General features: G+C 47.2%; 1 protein-coding gene across 1 annotated transcript; it reads right to left on the bottom strand.

Annotated features, from left to right (window-relative positions):
* Positions 1–226: 226 nt before the first annotated feature.
* On the bottom strand, positions 227–4,257 carry LOC127336669 (uncharacterized). Its single transcript, XM_051363514.1, has 3 exons — positions 2,641–4,257; positions 2,203–2,449; positions 227–818 (listed from the first exon to the last, which is right to left on the bottom strand). The coding sequence occupies exon 1, from the start codon at positions 4,255–4,257 to the stop codon at positions 3,052–3,054; it is 1,206 nt and encodes a 401-aa protein (XP_051219474.1). The 3' UTR covers positions 227–818; positions 2,203–2,449; positions 2,641–3,051.
* Positions 4,258–18,979: the final 14,722 nt, after the last annotated feature.

Below are 18,979 nucleotides of genomic sequence, written 5' to 3'. Positions count from 1 at the left end.
GGCGCCAGCGGGTGGGGTCGTCCTGGGCAGAAACGAACCAGGTCCAATGGGGGCATTGGACCCGGTTTGGTTCAGCAGTGGGACATTTGCTTGGGACCAAATGCCTCTTCTCCACTAGTGTGCTGCCAAATTTCAGACTACTAGAACTCTTTTTCAATGAAAACTTGATAAGAAGAGCCAAGAAATTGTCTACATCGATCTAAAACGAGAATAAGGAACTGTGTACTTAGTGGAAAATGATGTGCATCACCCAGGTCCCTCCCAAACAACGGGGATTTATCCTATCAGCAGTATTGATATAAACTCAAAACATTAGTACGTGTGGCATTTGCATATATCCCAGAGTAAACAAACTGACTAAAAGAACATAAGAGAGCTTGTAGATGGAGCAATCAACCAGTGCACACCACTTTGCATAGCTCTAGAGAGAGACAGAGGCAGAGACAGAGATAGAGCGAGACGAAAACATGAACTCGATCTTCTTTCAGCGATAGCTAACAACCGGCATTTGGCGTCATCATCTCAAGCAGCACCGCGTCAAAAGATCCTGCTCTTCAACCTCTTCTTGGCTCTAGCCCAGTCAACAATTGGATTTTCAAGAGAAATTTTGGAGTCCATGTTGGGATCGAAAAATATCCAATCCTCCTTTAACGTGCACTTCACATCAGCATAGAAATCACATGAGCCGATAACGTCTTCGTTACAGAATCCATGGTTTCCCTGGGCCATTTCCATGAAGTCATCGTAACGCCCTTGATAAGATTCATCATATGGATGAACAATTTTTATTCCTTTACGCTCACAGTTAAAACAACGAACTTCCCTCGAAAGCAATGTAAAGTAGATTATCAGTCTCTACATGAAAAACAGACAATCTTATCCCTATGCTAAAGCCAAGTGCAAACGATGGATCTACAGAGTATATCAAATGACCAATGCTTCAAGAATAATAAGTGCCTGAGTGGCAACAAAGGAAAACATAGACTCAAGAATTCGCAGTACGTGGTCTACTCACATGCTCTGCACGATATAGTTCTTATTTCTAAAAACTTGCAGCACTAAGCATGGCCTGCGCTACCAATCCTTGTATGGATTAAGAACAGCGGTTATATTACTGTGGAAGATACAGATATATAGGAAAGCTAATTATGCCTCCCATACATAGATTTAAAACCCACCAAATAGCAACTGAGTTTAACAAACCCATAAACCCTACAAAGACAAGACATTATAAATGTGAGTGGGGCTTCGACTTGTATGTGTTTTCCCCCTTTTCGCAAGTATTTTTTTTTACAGATCCAGCAGAATGCTGGCTTTTTTTTGTTATTGGACATAACAAGAAGAGAAAGCAAAAAATACAGAAACAAGGGTTAAACCCAGCTAGGGTTTATCCAATTCCTCGTAAAGAGCCCCTGAAGGGTGGCAGCACTAAGGAATAAGGATAGAAAGATCAGGAGCAGACGGCAGGGCAACAGAGTTTCTATTCTTTTCAGTATCATGCAGGCCTAGAGAAATGCAGAAATGAAGAAAGCAAGTTTCTAAGTTATAGAAAGGAAATAAAAAACAATTCTTACATTAGCTAGGAATTGAGTCAGCATTCGGCAAAGACAGCAGAGGTTACTTCAAGTGTGATACATTGATTTGATAAGATAATCTAATTTAACAGGTGATTCTTTTTCTTTTCAATTCCAGGGCTCCATAGATATTGGGGAATACGACGTACTAGAAAGACATAGCAGGATAAGTGCTTCTGCAGGTGCACAATATTTTCAGATCTATAATTTCTAAGTTCTGACAATTGAGATTTGGTTTCAAAATTTCAAACATAACAGTGTTATGCATGCTAAAGATAATGGTTTCGTTTAGCACATGCCGTTACAGATGCTTTGGCTACTTGGAGATTAATAGGTTATACATAGTGCTGAATGTGCATATGTCAAGTATTGTTTGAGAGAAATCTAGTGAACATGAATGCATCTAAGGAGACTCAAAGCATAAATTAACTTATAATTTGAAATAAATAAAATCATTATTACGAGTAGCCAGGCACTATTTTTGTTCACGTTTCTTCTCATATACTATATTACCACTAAAAAAATGTAATTACGCGTAGCGATGCACATTGCATTCTCAAAAACAACACAGGAAAATATCATGAGATACCAGCTGTCTGAACAAAAGAGCTGAGAGAGTGTATACTACCATCAGAGATCCAGGAAGTCGATACAGGGACGCACATGGATGGTCTTTCATCCTCATCTTTATCACCGTTGCTGCATTGAGCAAAGAATAGTACTGGGCCTGGGGTAGCAAAATTTGATCCCTTGGGCGTTGCCCAAAAGTTGATATGAGAGTATTCGAATTTTCCTTTCTTCTTAAAAAGGGCAACACTTGCACCTTCAACCACAACCGGATTTACACCACAAATAACCTGAAGTTCATACTGCACCTACACATAGCAAAGCAGAAGAGGGAGCAGATCACTAAGAAGACAGTTACGCAAATGGCAGGAAATAAGTACTACCTCTGTCCCATATTAGAAGACATTTTGGATAGGCAAACAAGACTACCCATAACGTCTCAGATTTACTACAGTTAGTAGGAAGCAAGAAAACAAATAACAAAAGCCAAGGCACAAACCCCTGTTTCCTGACTGTATCTGAACAGCACAGCATTGACCTTCCTGACAAAGAATCCTTGGTCAGACTTAAATTTCTTCTGAATCTCCCTAATGAACCTTTTCTGGTTTTCGGACAAGATCTCTGAGCTTGGGGACACATCATCATGTTGCTGAACCAGCTCCTCTGATTTGGTAGATGAAGATTTGGGTGAAATCAACATAGTGAGGCGTTCAATTGCACAGTTCGTAAGTGCATGAGTCGGCACACATGACTCAGTGGGTTCCATGATTAAGGATGAAGAAAAGAATTTTACCAGAGCGTCAGGGTCAGGGTGCCATGAAGCAAGCGCTGCTTCCTTATAGCCGTCGTGGTCATAACACATAGCAGTCATCCAATTCTGCCATCTTAATTCTGCCATCTTAATGGCTGACTAAATGTCAGCATTGCCTAAGAGCAGGTACCTTATGGCATCATGCTCTGTTAGAGAGCTGAAGTAGGAACGGATGAAGGCCAGGAGGCCATAGAGAGAGCAGCACTCGATGCGCATCAGGGCATTGGTGCATATCATGTCAACCTCGAAGCCGAGCTGAAACTCGTGGTGTGTGGAGAATGTCGAGTCATACCACACGGTGTTCAGGATGATGTTTGAGACAGGATCCATTGGGCCATAACAATAGCCCGACTTGAGGAGGCTGCAGCGGAGACGGTTGCACAAGCCATCCCCGGATAGCCTGGAAATAGCCTGTAGGTAGAGTCCATGGATCTTGTCGAGAAGCAACAGCTTCAGAGCCTCTGTATATCCAAATGTCCTCTCTACCTCCTTCCTCCTCTTCTTTTTCTCTTTCATCTTTTTCTCCTTTAGCTTCCTCTTCCTCTTCCCATTGGCGAGACGTACACCAGCAAGATGCAGGGGACGCCATATGCTCATGGTGTCCATATTCTGAGGCGCCTGCCTGACCAACTGGTGGAGGCAGCTTACGTTCTCAGCGGAGAGGCGGTCATAATCCTGGACAAACTTAGAGACCTCGACCAGCCGAGATGCCACTGACATTGACGAGCTGACCAGGATGGCTGGCTCGGGGTGCCTCGTAGAGGTGGCTGCACAGTGCAGGGCTATTTTGGCTGCAGGGGAGGTGACATCGAACGTGGGCTTGCCGTGAAGCAGGCCAGCGCCGGACACTGAAGGCGTGCTCTTGCTCCGATCTTGGTCGATAAGCCGCACGGCGACGAGGAGATCAGCCCTAGCAAGGCGGAGGTAGCGCAGGGCTTCCGCCTCCGGGAGGTAGCGGTAGTGGAAGATGAGGAAGCTCACCAGACCTTCCAGCGACCGCCGCGCGACCGTCATGCTCTCTGCCGTGTATGGGCACAGCGGTAGTTCAAAGACTCTGTGGTCGTCAGTGTCGGTGATGATCTTGGACAAGATCGACTTCCTCGTCAGTACATCCTCCTTTGTGTTGGGCAACGGCGCCGAAGGGGAATAGGAGATGGTGTTGATGACAATGTTGGAGACTGGGTCTAGGTAGCCGAGGCACACGCCGGCCTCCACAAGGCGCGGCGCCAGTGAGGGAACCCTCTTTACCGGCAGCCGATTGAGCGCCGCCTTGTAGAATCCATGGATTTGATCGAGCAGGTGCATATGTCCCGCTCCATGGCCTCCGCCTCTGTGACGCCCGGAACATCATCGTTGCCGAAGGTTCGGATACGCTTGCCATACATGTCGACGACGGGCGCACTTGATCCCTCTCCGGCGAGTATGCTGATGCGGGGAAGCGGCGGCGGTTGCGCATATGGGCGAGCATCTACTATCCTGTAACTAGGCCGGGCCAAATCCCGGCGGCCTCACTGTATTATCCACGAATGGCATTCACTTTTTCCAAACTAGACGATACCCCGCGCGTTGCAGCGGCAAATTTAAATAAATTAGTTGCTCTATGTAGAGCTATAGTCGGTACGGAGATTAATATTGAAACAATCGACGTTGTAGAATACATGATTTGGCACATATTGGTAACCAAATTAAGAAGCTTTTGGAAATACATTTCAGTATGACCTTCTAAACAGATCATGGGAGTCGGTGACATTTCAAAAGGCACTCACATATGAAAAGAAGGGATGCAAGGTAAACAAAAAAAACACAGAAATAAACCTGACAACGACGTAAGTGTACTACTTATTAACCATTTAGCACATTGTTGGGTTAAAATCCAATTTTCAATTGGCATACATGTGTATAATTTTCTCATCCAAGCAAGGAGCACAAACTTTCAACCATGCTAATCAGTTATAAAACAAAATATATATTATCCAACTATACACATGTATGAAATGTGGGACGAATGGTTTCTTGTATCTCTGACTCTCCGAAGTAAATTAGTGAAATCTTCTAACTGAAAAAAAAAACACAAAACTCAAGACAATATGTAGATAGATGGACCGAATTTCCAAACTGTTCACAGCATGATAAGATACAAAAGCCTTAGAATTGCACGGGTAGATCACAAATTTATACATGCACAGTTAGTAGGATAGCTTCCATATTATTGACACGCTGATCAACAGAGATATGTTTAGACATGTTCTTGTGCACAAACTGTAAAATTAGAAGGATTGTGTCCATGTTATTGAGAGCGGCCAGATGTAGGTTCAGCTTTTATGCCTGCATAGATGTAATTTTTTTTTTTTTGATAAAGGCCGGATGCTTTATTACTTTTGGGAAAGCAATTACATCCAGCCTCTGCATAACCAGGATGCACACAGCCGTTTATGAGTCTCAAGTCCAAAAAAGATGTCAAACTAAAATATATCTAGGCGAAATACATATCGGAACGATGAATTGTATAACGCCTAAGGTGTGGGTGGGGCTTCAATCCGTAGACTATGCTGCCACCCATGTAGGGAAAAAGTATCCCTCGCCGTAGCCTCCAACCGTGTACAGACCTCCGTAAATAGGTCTCGGTTCTCCATGCGCTGAAGAGGTAACCATGAACGAAGAATCCCTGTACATCTGTAGATGACCTGCAACAAAGAGAAATTTTTGTCATTAAAAATCTTGTCATTTCTACTCAGCCAAAGCGCCCAGATAACTGCTAGCGCCCCCACCCTAAGAAGCAACTTGAACCTTGAATCAATTCCATGAAGCCAATTACCAAAGACATTGGCTACACTAGTGGGAGGATACAAGGTAGACGCTACTTGGATGACAGACCAAATAGATCTCGCAAACTGGCACCGGAAGAAGAGGTGTTTAATAGTTTCATCATGATGACAAAAAACACATCGGGTACTTCCGTGCCAGTTCCGCTTAACAAGATTATCTTTGGTGAGGATGACCCCTCGACGAAGATACCATCAAAATATTTTTATTTTTAATGGTATCTTCATCTTCCAAATTTTCTTATTATTATCAACCGGTAAATCAGAATGAAGTATGACGCTATATAAATATTTTACTGAGAAAGAGCCATCTACATGTAAATTCCACCTAAATTCATCTGGTTCAGGCGACAGGTTAACGTCGCCCAACCTATGAATTAAAGCATTCCATGCCAGTAGCCTTTGTCCTAGCAAAACTCGTCGGAACGTCACATTCGGTGGGGAGGTGGCCATTACTGTGGCAATGGTATCTCCTTTGCGACGAACGATACTATACAACGCAGGATACTGTTCACTTAGAGGTGCATTGTCTAACCAAGCATCCTCCCAGAACCGTATCTGAGCTCCATTCTTAATTGAGAAAGTGCCATGACGAAAAAAGACATTTTTTGTCGCCATTAGACCAGCCCAGAAGTGTGAATCTCCAGGTTTCCAAACCACCTGAGATAACGTCTTGGAGCCAATATACTTTCTCCGAAGAATAGTTTGCCAAATCCCATCCTCGGTAAGGAGCTTGAAAAGCCATTTACCCAGCAGAGCTGAGTTCTTGACCTCCAGGTCATGAACTCCAAGCCCACCTTGATCTTTGGGACTACAAACTATACTCCATTTAACCAGTCGATATTTCTTTTTCTCGCTATCACCTTGCCAAAAGAATCTGGATCGATAATAATCGAGTTTATGCAGAATACCTTTTGGTAAAAGGAAGAATGATAACATATACAGTACCATATTAGTCAGTACCGAATTAATGAGTACCAATCTTCCTCCCAGGGATAGCAATTTGCCTTTCCAACTACTAAGGCGTTTTTGTAATCTTTCTTCTACTATTTTCCATTCAGCAATCGTGAGTCTCCGGTAGTGTATCGGAATACCCAAATAGCGAATAGGAAATTGGCCTTGCCCACAACCGAACAACTCTGTATAGAGAGCTGTATCATCTTGGGCATCACCGAAACAGAACAATTCACTTTTATGGAAATTAATTTTCAATCCCGACAACTGCTCAAAAGCCACCAAGATTAATTTCAGGTTTTGAGCTTTTTCGAGATCATGATCCATAAATAGAATCGTATCGTCGGCATATTGAAGAATAGATAAACCACCATCAACCAGATGTGGGATCACCCCTTCAATTTGACCATCAGACTTGGCCCGCTCTATGAGTATAGCCAGCATATCCGCCACAATGTTAAATAACATCGGTGATAACGGATCCCCTTGGCGTAACCCTTTTCGTGTTTGGAAATAATGGCCGGTGTCATCATTAACCCGAATTGCCACACTACCTCCATACACAAAATCATTTATTAAAGCGCGCCATTCAGGAGAAAAACCTTTCATCCTGAGTGTCTGTTGTAGGAAAGACCACTTGACCTTGTCATAAGCCTTTTCAAAATCTAATTTCAAAATAACCCCATTTAATTTCTTAGTATGCATCTCATGTATCGTCTCATGTAAAACTGCCACTCCATCAAGAATATTTCTTCCTTGCATGAAAGCAGTTTGTGATGGCTGAACGACATGATCCGCAACCGTATTAAGTCTAATGGTGGCCACTTTCGTGAAAATCTTGAAACTAACGTTTAAGAGGCAAATAGGTCTATATTGTTGAATCCTTTCAGCCTCATTAACTTTCGGTAACAAGATTACTTCACCAAAATTTAGACGAAATAATTCTAGTTGTCCCATATGCAGAGCACTGAACAAATCTAGAAGATCCACTTTAATAGTGTCCCAGAAAGTTTGATAAAACTCCGCTGGAAAACCATCGGGACCCGGTGCCTTGTTGCATTCCATTTGGAAAATAGCCTTCTGCACTTCTTCCTCGGAATAAGGCGCAGTGAGTAAGCCATTTTCTTCTATAGAAACTTGGGGTATATCAGCTGTTAAGTCCTCATTTAGAGAAAGTGAACTTTCATCCGGAGGACCAAACAAGCCTTTATAATAATTTGTAATGTACGATTTGAGTTGCTCATGGCCTTCAATCAACCCATCATCTTGAATAAGAGAGTGAATACATTTTTTCCGATGTCTCCCATTGGCTATGCCATGGAAATATCTCGTATTAGAGTCTCCTTCCAATATGAATTTGGCTTTGGAACGTTGATACCATTTGAGTTCCTCTTCGCGAAGGAGACTCGCTATTTGCGCATTGGACTGATTCTTAAGTTCAATCTCATGCGGAGACAGCGGTCTCACCTCAGCCAGCGCCTCTAGCTCATCAATCAAAGTTGATAAGCGAGTCTTCTCTTTCTTAAGAATACCCGTCATATGGGCCGCCCAACCAGAGAGATGTCTGCGCATTGCACGCATTTTATTATTCCATCTCAAGATAGGAGTGCTACCACCAACCGGTCTTTCCCAAACCGTCTTAACCATTTCATGGAATCCTTCTCTATGTAACCAGCCAAGTTCAAATTTGAATGGCCTCTTACAAACAGATCGCGGATTACCAGTAGTTAGGAGGATAGGAGCATGGTCAGACAATTTTTCAATACGTTCTAGTGCGCGAACAGACACCATAGGGTATTTATCTTCCCATTCGGTATCCATCAACACGCGATCTAGCTTTTCGTATGTGGGTTCAGGCAAGCTGTTGGCCCAAGTAAACTATCGACCGGACATAAACACCTCTCTCAAGTCAAGGCTATCAATGACAGCATTAAACAAGAAAGGCCAATGTCCATCAAAAAGACCTTTACTTTTTTCATGAGGAAATCTTAGAAGATTGAAATCACCTCCGATCAAAATAGGATAGGGATTATCTTTAGTAAGATTTACCAACTCACGTAAAAAGTCAGCCTTAAAGGCATCTTGGGCAGCACCATACACAGCAACCAGACTCCACATGAATCCGTCAGCCTTATTCTGAATGTCGAGTTTTATATGATACTCACCATCAGAACTGGCTAGAACAGTCATGGTGTCTATGCGGACGCCAAGTAAAATGCCACCCGACCTACCACGAGGCGGGCGAGAAAACCACTGAAAGTTAATCCCGCCTGATAAACGGTCGAGAAAACTCTGTGAGAAATTCCGCCTACCCGTCTCAGATATTGCAATAAAATCTAAATCATAATTTCTACAACCATCGGCAATGTGAGAATGCTTAGCCAAGTCTCCAAGACCTCTGCTATTCCGAAACATGCCATTCATTGTGAAACTATTTTAGATTTGGATCCCTTGCAATATCGACGAGACTTCTTTCCAGCTGAAGACCGAGAACCTCGTACCGAAGCTTTTAGATCATAGACTGAACTAAGCTCCGAGTGTTCTAAGTCAACTTCTGAAATATTGCCAATGATAGCCGAGAGAAGCTGACCATCTAGGATGTCGTCCTCTTCATCATCTACTATCACGGACGTTTCAGGCCCCGTGGAGACGTTCGGAACAACCGTTAAACGGTCAAGTTCCGTCTGTCTCAACACATTAACCGAAACCGAGATCTCATCGGACGTATTGCCCAATGAGACCCCAAGGGTACTCAAATTAGAAGAAATACGCGAATTAGAAAAAGAAGTGAAAGACTTGGACGTATGTTTAGTACCTGCCGTGTCGAGGTTAATCTCCGCCTTACGGCGCATGGCCCTCTGCATGACGTCCTCATCCGTGACCCCGGTCCCATCCGCCGCGAGCGCATACCTCCCACTCCTCCGCACCGTCGGCTGAACAACAGGTGGGATACTAGTGGGACAAGGCTGCTGCAAAGTGGGGGCCGGCGATGGCGAACTCGAGGGCGGGGAAGACGTTGCCGAGGCGAGCGCCGAGTCAATCGATGCAGGGGTAGTAGGCGGTGTAGCCCCCTGCAACGATCCTGACTGTGGTGGAGATGCCCCTGCAGGCGTGGACGAAGCCAACTCCGTGCGAGGGGGCCCCACCTCGGACGTCGTCTCCAGGAGCGTCGAAGCCGACTGCTGTGGTGGCGCGGACGTCCAGGCCGGCTGGTGCTGCTCCTCCCGCGGCGAGGCCGGCTGCATCACGGACGATGGCGGCGTGCCCGGTTGCTGCTGCGCCGCGAACGGCGTCTGCAGCTGCTGCTCATGCACAGTCGGCGAGGCCGGCTGTAGCACAGGCATGGCCAGGGGCCTCCTCGCCGACACCGTCGTCGTATGCTGCGGCTGCCCCGTCTCACGTGCCAGACCCGGCTGCTGCTGCTGCAAGTCCGCCGTGGCCGCGGCATACTGCTGCTGCAGCTGCACCGCCGGCGACGCCGTCGGCAGCGGCTGTGCAGCCAGCCCCAACACCGGTAGCATCGTCGTAGCACCCGGCGCGACCAGGCCCGAAACCGGCCGCTGCGACCCCGTCGACTCGGCCTCCTGCCGTGTCAACGAAGGGAGAGAACTCGGCGTCATCGGCAGCGCCGAAACTCGCCGAAGCTCCGATCCCGTCTGAGTCGAAGTAGGAGACGGGACCGGTGACACCTGCTGCGTAGTCGAAGTAGCGGAGCGCGAAGGAGCGGGTCGAGTACGCCCTTGCATAAAGGTACGGACTCGCGACGGAGAAGAAGACCGAGCAGGTACCGGAGGAGAAGCCACCAAGTGAGGTGACACCGTCCTAGCATGAGCCACTATCTCCCTTCCTCTATCAGTACGCGGTGAATGGTTGAAAGGGGTCAAAGCCACCTGAGCAACCGGCACCGCAGTAACACCAGCAGAGTGAGAAGGCGCCTGACCATCAACATCCATATTAGCTGTCTCTGGCGCCGCATCCGCTGCGTCATCACGAGATCCCTCCTCCTCAAAGCCGTGGGAGCCATCATCCCCCTCTTCGTCCTTCCAGAAAAAAGGACGGAAGCGCGGGTCTGCCTTATACCCCTCAGCCTCTCGACTAAAACGAAACCTGTAGCCATTCAGCTGTAACAAAGCAATAACATGGAGGCAGCCTTTATCTTTGTCCAGAACTGTAGGATCTCGCATGGCAACAAGAACACGAATAATCCCCTGGCTCCTGAGGGCAAACAAATCAACATCCAAAGTAGTACCAATAAGAGATCCCACTGCCCAAAGACCAAGGAAATGTCTCACAGAATCAGGAACACCGTCAACATGCACCCAAACTGGCTTCATCACAAACTCGGGAAGAACATCCTGATGTACCCAAGAAGAAACAAGAGCCTGTGCATTAATCTTGGGCACAATCATCTGCATGCCGTCTAACCTCGATAAGTCATCAGCTGTAGGGATACCAACAAGAAAAGAATTAGCCCCATGAGGCACCGCTGCCCACTTCCAAGTTGGATTGCCAGGACACATACGGGCCATCAGACTCTGAATATCTTCTGCAGAGACAACTCCCTCTCCAGAAACCTGCACCAGAGCTGTAGGTGCTCCAGAAGCTAAAGCCTTAGGCTTATAAACTGAGTCCGGGAGTTGGAGATCTAGCGTGGCATCATTCCCACAGCCAACAAAAAATCTCGTGGGTCTCGGCAACTTCAGAACTGGGCACCGAATGGTCGGGTGTGCCCCCGAATCACAAACCAAACAGTAATGAAGAACCTTACAGTCCTTCGTAGCATGAGTTTTCACAGCGCATTTCCAACAGCGACCCACCTTCTTCGGCTTCACCACAGGTACCTCAGGAACCGAAACAACCACAGGCGCCTGTATAGGAATTGGAGTAGACTCAGAATTGGCCATAAAAGGCGGCTGTCCCACATTCATGGGCGCGGGCTGTCCCATAGGAGGCACGGCCAGCCCCGCAGGCGGCGCGGGTTGCCCCAAAGGAGGCGCCGACTGCCCTACAGCGACTGCATTCTTCTTCTTCCTTCTCTTCTTCACCTGACCCGTCTGCGGTGGTGGCTGTTGATGCATGACCTGTTGCACGGGTTGCTGTACCATGTTCTGCTGTCCGGGCACAGGGTATTGGTAAGGACCCTGGTACTGCTGATAATGCTGCTGCGGCATATACTGCATGGGAGGCACCGGCATCTGTATAGGCGGGCGAAATCCCACCGTTGGACGCACGGGCGGCGGTGCCTGCCTAGGAGCCGACGGACCAGGCTGCGGTAAGAGAGTTCCCGCCGGCCAACCTTGAAACCCCGGGGGTCCCAAATACGAACCACCGGCAGCAGCAGACGGTACCGCGGCAGGCCCTGGAGCTGGCGCGGCCGGCGTAGGCTGAGGCACTGCCAGCGGCGCCCCATGCGGCGCAGCAGGGCGCGATGGCCCTGCCATCTCCACTCCCGCCCCGCACCCGACCAAGACTTGAAGGAAAGATCGGCGGGGCGAAGTAGTTGCGGCAGTAGCGGATGAAGACGGAGACGAGCCGGCGCGAGCGACAGCGTGGTGTAGACGAGTGGCGGCGACGATGGAACGATGATCAGATGATGATTCTCGCGTCGCGAAACGAGGGTCTCCCTCACGTACACAGGGCCAAAGACCAGGTCGGGCCGCGAGCTGAAGGCCCAAAACGGCGCGGCCGAATTTGGCCCACTGCGGGCGAGCCGCCGAAACCACCGCGTCCGTTTCGAAACTGGGACGCGCGTGACACGCGGTCGTCTCCTTCGGCACCGGCGGCACGAAAACCTCGGCCGGCCGCTGCGGCGCCTCGACGTAAGCCTCAGTTCCCCGGCCAGCCGTCCTCTTCACCGCCGCCTCGACGAAATCGGCGAACACCGCCGGCGGCGTGATCCGCCTCAGAGGTAGGGGACCTCTCCACCCCTTCAACCGCACCTGCGGCTTCGGCAGCCGGAGGCCAGGCGGTGAGGTCGACGCCGGTCTCTCACGCACCGAGGGCCGCACTGCAGGAATTGGCGACAAAGATCGAGGCCGCCCGAGATGGGCTTGAGCCGATCCCGCCGCCGCCGCCCTTCGCTCCCAATGACGGGAGTCTGCCGTGGGATACCCGATCTTCGTCCAGAAGTCATCGAGCAGCTCACCGCTGCTGCAGAGATCATGGCAGTCAAGGGGCAGCACGCGAGGGATGTCCTCAAGCCCGCTCCATGCCACCTCTTCCGCCATAGAAATCTCACCATCTTCATCCTCCCCTCCGCCTAGGACTTGAAAACGAGAACCAGATCCGAGAGAAGGCTCCACCGGCGTCAGCACAGGGCAAATAGGCGGTAAGACCAGCCTCCGCCGTGGCCGACGCGCCGGCGGCGTCTCCCAGCTCGCCGTGGAGGCGTCCGTCATCAGTCCGTTTTTCCTCTTGCGCTCCGCCTGCGTAGATGTAAATAAGAAAGGATTCAAAATAGATGACTGCATGGAAGATTTCATCCAAGGTAATGTGAAATAAAACGAATACGGTACCAGTTACTTGCCACTGTAGATGATTAGCCTGTCTTGTGTATGCATATCCTTTGTAGAACATGAATTGTGAAGAAAATAAGGACAAAATTTCAAGTGATTCGATTCATGTTACACTGAACTTTGGAGTATAGAGTATCAGATCTATGATTTGACATTGATGGAGAAGATAAGACAAAAATGCATAAGCAGCGGGCAAAATCTTTTGCGGGCACGCTGCCTCATGTAGGCCAAGTCACGGCTCTGCACATCTCTCGACGACTATGTAGTGTAGTGTGTTCCTATCATCAAATAAATTGTTGGCAGTTCGACACAGGAGACATCTGCAATGTAATTAAAAGATGGAAGAAAATCAGGAATGCGGTTGAGCATGTATTATCATATAGCCAAAAAGTATTGGAAAATAAAATAACAAAACTGGGAGAGTAACTTGGTAGCCAGCTGAGTGATATTCTAGAGATAAAATAGAGAGTAGTACAGATTAAGGGGCTCTTTACCCTATTAAAGTCTTCATCAAGTTTGGTAGCTGCATTTGTTCAAGCGGCTGACAGGCACTCTTAGGCGCATCAGTTACGAAATAAAGCTGTAGTGATACCAAAAGAAATGAGCACATCGCCACATAACCTTGCACACATGGAAAACAACGAATTACAGAAGGATGGCCTTGCAAATCGACTGTCTGTGGAGATGAAGTAAAACATAGATGGGAGAGTACCTGAGGTTGGAGAACAGGCATGACAATGTGCCATGGCGGAGGTAGCCAACAACACATGCAGGTAGAGCTGACTCAGCTGAGCTAGTGTGTCTATGATCGCCGTGGCCCTGTTGACGCGTGAGATGTTTGATCTTTGCGCAGCTGGTCTGTGCGTACATGGCGGCACATGCTGATGGTACAGACAATGGAACAGATGGACGACGGCTCAGTGCAGATCAGATAATACCGCCGACGGAAATTTAGGTTTCAGAAACGCAAATAGAAGCGGCGTGGTAGACGATGGCCTGCACGGGAGCTCGGAGCCTAGGAATTTAAAGGGGTGAATTCCTCGTGTCCCTCCATCAGTTTCCTCTGCATTTGCTTCTGCCGGCGATTGTGGGGAGAGAAAGATAGTGCGCCGTCGCGGGATTAATGGTGAGAAAACCTAAACGTCAAGCGTCGAACGCTATATAGAGTATATGTTTTTACAGGAGGAAGGGGAGCGACCGAAGGGATACGCCCCCTCATCCAGCCCACGTAGGGGTCTCTCGTTCAGCCCAAGTAATACGAACAAACGCCGACCAGCCCATGCGGAGAAAATGCAGGACAACGTGAGAATGACAAACGACGAAAGACAGCGGCTGGGCAACTAAAGGATGACGTGGACGCCTCAGAGAGCAGATAAATCATGTAGTGGGGGCTTCCTATTTATAGATAGAAAAGATAAGAAGGTACCGCTTGGGCGGTTCGAGCCCATAGCCCAGTAGACCTCGATGTTGCTTCATGCAGTCGAATGCACGAGTCGTTAGGCTTTAAAATCTTGCCGATGCTACATCGTTGAATTTTTACACGATGGTAGATCACAACATTGTTTACATCGATTTATTTTTAGATTTTTCTAAAAATTTAAACTAGTAATTTTTTTTTAAAATAAATCAAGCTAGCTGTAGCTTGGTCTACTTATGGTTTCCGCTTTGGCATGCCTATAAATTATTCGCATTTGCACCTCGAGTCTTCAACAAGTATAATATAGCTCATGGACAGAAGGGAAATTAATAGTCACAAGAAGGGATTTGGTTACGAATACTAGATCCATAGCCGGAATTCTCAGCCTCCTCCGATAAATAATTTTATCAACTAAAAATCTCAGTTTATTTAAATTTAATTTGAATTTAAACTGATTGGTTAGTTTAACCTAAACTCTACATGTTCCACTATAACACCATGCCTCATGCCCTAACTTATTTATCCAAATCTCTCTTCCTCCTCCAAACTTTATTTTCAAAAATACTAAGTATTTTTAAGTTTAAAATTCAAATTTTGTTTGAAAATCTCTAGTATTTCACCGGTACGGTGGTCACCCGAAATCACAGTCCCCACCAAGATTTTTCTCAAATCTGTACCCAAAACACAACTAATATCAGTTGTTTCAGAAGATTGTGGACGGAAGAAAAATCAATTGTGACAACTAATATCAGTTCTTTCAGAAGATCGTGGACAGAAGAGAAATCATTGAAAGGAACTTCGACAGAAACAATTCTTTCAGAACCTTCCTTATATATTCGAGGATCATGGTTACATGTATATACATGACAAAATGATGTAACCAGAGTACATAGATCACGCTTTGAGCGCACGCTCTTATACGGACTACATACATCTTAAAGACACGTATATAAAGGGGACGAGGGGACGGGCGTACGTACGGCTACAGCACAGGGACCAAAATTGTGTAGCCAGCCGCATGTGCCACTAGTGGAAAACAGGCCTTTTGTGGCGGGTGGTAAGGGCCTTTTGTCGCGGGCGGCCATCCGCGACAAGCAAGGCGCGATAAAAGGTAGGCCTTTTGTCGCGGGTCGCTTACGACCCGCGACATAAGGTTCACCACGTGGCAGCCGCGGGGCGCGCAGGGCACAGGCCCTTTTGTCGCGGGCGGTATTACCACCCGCGACAAAAGGCCCTCTACGTGGCGCGCGCACAACGCTGCTGCTTTAGGGTTTGAGGGGTGCAGCACCCCTCCCCCCCGCCACCGACCGCCTGTTATTTCATTCTTTTCGTTCGAAAATAAAAGTTGCATATATTTGTACGCTACTAGAAGTTGTACACGTTCATTCATTATATATATATATATATATATATATATATAGATCGATCAAACAAATATTGGAAGCAAAAGTCGATTCCCCTTACACATATTCGTAGATTCCCTACATATATACATGGAGCTCACGATCAACAAGCGGTACTAACGACCGTCTATTTAGAGGTAGAGCATCTATTTGGACTAAACAAGCCTTTGTTGTTTATTACTTCTCTAACCAAAAGTCCCGCCAGTTCCTCCGCGATTCCTAGTGCGTGTTCCTTTGGTTGGAGTCTGTCCCGCATGAAGTCGACCTATATACGAAAATGAGATGAGTATGACTATATCAGTCTTGATAACGAAATATTGATGATAATAAATAAAGTTGTGAATGTTATTGCTTACGTCGAATTTATTTTTGTTCTGCTTCTCAGTGGTTAACATGCGAATGGACTCGCAAACGTAGTATCCACATAGATTCGTCCCTTGTGGCTGCTGGGGGCACGGTACAGGAGTAAATGTTAGCTTCTTTGCAAAGGTAATCTCCTTATGATGATTTTTCAAAGCTTGCCAAGCCCTGCCAGGCAAAAGAATGATTGAATGAGTGGATAATTAATTGATATGTCACGAAAGATAAAGCGCGGCGATGAAGGAAATTACACTTGGAGCAACTTCTGCAAGTCCTGGAACCCGTCCACGCCTCTACTCAGTGGGTCTTTTACTTCAACTATTCCCTTATCAGGTTGAATGTCTAGTAGAATCCAGTGGAAGCTGCACATGTTATGCATATACGTCAGGAATTACACTTAACATCGAGTAAGAAAAATTGAATGTGCATAAAAGATCATTAAGACTCTCACTCGTAGTTGTAAGGAAACAATATTGAATCACAGAAATATTGCTCCCCCAAAAACCTTAGTAGGTTTCCCCCCGTTTCTTCGCATTTATGCTTCACCGTTTCAACATGTATTTTATCTGGGTCAATAAACCCAACATTGATAATATTATTACTTTTGCATTCACTGATCTTCAGTCTGCATAAGAGAACACATAAGATATAATGAGTATATATATGCAATGAAAACGAACATGAACTGAATGAAAATGAACTTATATGTAGTTAACAACTTACAAGCAATAGCAACTCATGAGAGATTTGTCGAGGGCATCTAGATTGAATAACTGACAGAGTTCATTCATCTCAATATGGATCTCCTCCTTTCGGTAGTAATATTCCAATGGTATACTCACCACGATGTACATTATGTTCTCCTTGCATGCATCAAGGTACCACTGAAGCAAATTCCGCATATGTGTTGGCAGTTTATGCAGCTGCTCTCTGCTGACCAAGTCGGCCCCGTAGACAAATTTAGGAGCTATATCAGCAATGGGTAGTGCAGCATCTGCTGCAAGTAGCAATTCCTCCACGGTAACTGAACAAGCAGCCGCTAGCCTTGCAGCTTCTTCCATATCGATACCACCATGTTCCTGGTACACCTTGGGAACATTAAGCATTTTGAGTGCTGGGATCGATTGTTTGGGCTGAGCACCGAGGAGGGGAACTTCCTTTCTCTTTTTGCCTTTTGTCGTTTGCTTGGCATTGAGGGGTGCACTTGTTGAACTTGACTTTTTCTCAGCTGCACTTCTAGCTGATGATTTGCTCGTGCCAGCAATGTCCTTCTCCTTAGCCTTTTCATCCTTCTTTTGGTCAATTACCTTCGCAAGAGTGCGTGTATAGTCATCCTTCTTCTCGTGTAACTCATACTGCGATGGTGTGTTCAGAAAACTAGTAGCATATTCTATTTGCTTCTCTGTGTATGGCTCTGGCGCTGGAGGTTTTGGCTTATGAAAAAAATCATAATTGTATTTCTTAACAATGGCATCATTTTCCTCCGGGGTACGATCGTAAGGACGGGGGGGAGGAACCTTTGGTACTTTTGGGAGGGGCGACATCTTGCGGACAGGACTCTTGAAACGCTTCCGGCTGGGTGCATTCCGAGTCTTAGTGGGCGGAGGCGGCGCTGGAGATGGAGATGGACTACCGATGTCGTGGTCGACATCGTACCCACGGGGTGATGGTGGCGACATGTGATCAGTAGGAGGAGGTGATGGTGGCCTGCGATCACCTGGAGGAGGTGATGGTGACCTGCTGGGACGACTGGTACTAGGTGCTACCCAGCCTGGCAGCCTGATGTTCTTCTTTTCCCAGAGAATGATTTCTCCCAAAGACCTCTCTGAGTGTAAGCCCCCCATCACCTCCAGGGATATCGAGCTCCAATGTCTCCCACGACGGGACAACTGAATCCACCCCGACACGAGCATAGCCAGCTGGAATCGGATTGCCATGCCATGTTGCCGGCTCACCTTCAGGTCCAAATGCCGGTAAGACATAGCCGACCGCCACCTTAACAGAAACCTTCCTGAACACCTCATGGAGATCACAAGGTGTTTGCTCCTTGATTCCATCCAAGGGGTCGCCAGGACCGGCATCTATCATCATCCGTGTAGGAGGGGCCTCCGAGTCGGCCACGCTGCTGTCTCGTCGCTGAGATATGTCAGCGGTATTATCTGGCGGGCGCTGTCCTTTTAGTTCATTTATCTCCCGCTGCTGCTGCTGAAGCTCCCGCTGCTGCTGGTCAAGTCGGCGTTGGAACTCGGCCATCCGGTCATTCTGCACCTCCAGCTGGCGTTGTTTAGCTCTCGCTCGGCTTCTATAAGTCTCCGCGTCGGCCGGAAACCCAAGCGACCACGGAACACTAGGGCCGAAGCCTCTTGTTCGTCCTCCCTTCTCAGGATTACCGAGGACAAGCGTCGGCAAGTCTTTCTCTCTATCGGGAGCAAACTTTAGTTTTTCCGCCTTTATATCTGTCGTCACTTCAATCCATTTTTGCCTGGGTACCCTAACCCTGGTGTCACTTTCAACAATGTTCCCTGTCTTCATGTCATACTCACAGCCATGCGCGAG

Source organism: Lolium perenne, chromosome 3 (assembly GCF_019359855.2).
Source record: "Lolium perenne isolate Kyuss_39 chromosome 3, Kyuss_2.0, whole genome shotgun sequence".
In the NCBI taxonomy this organism is placed as follows: domain Eukaryota; kingdom Viridiplantae; phylum Streptophyta; class Magnoliopsida; order Poales; family Poaceae; genus Lolium; species Lolium perenne.
Note: the sequence above shows the minus strand (reverse complement) of the source record. Positions and strands in the feature narration are given on the sequence as shown.

Bases quoted from the DNA above. Each gene is read 5' to 3' on its own strand.
- LOC127336669 (XM_051363514.1), bottom strand. From the start codon at position 4,257: ATGCACCTGCTCGATCAAATCCATGGATTCTACAAGGCGGCGCTCAAT.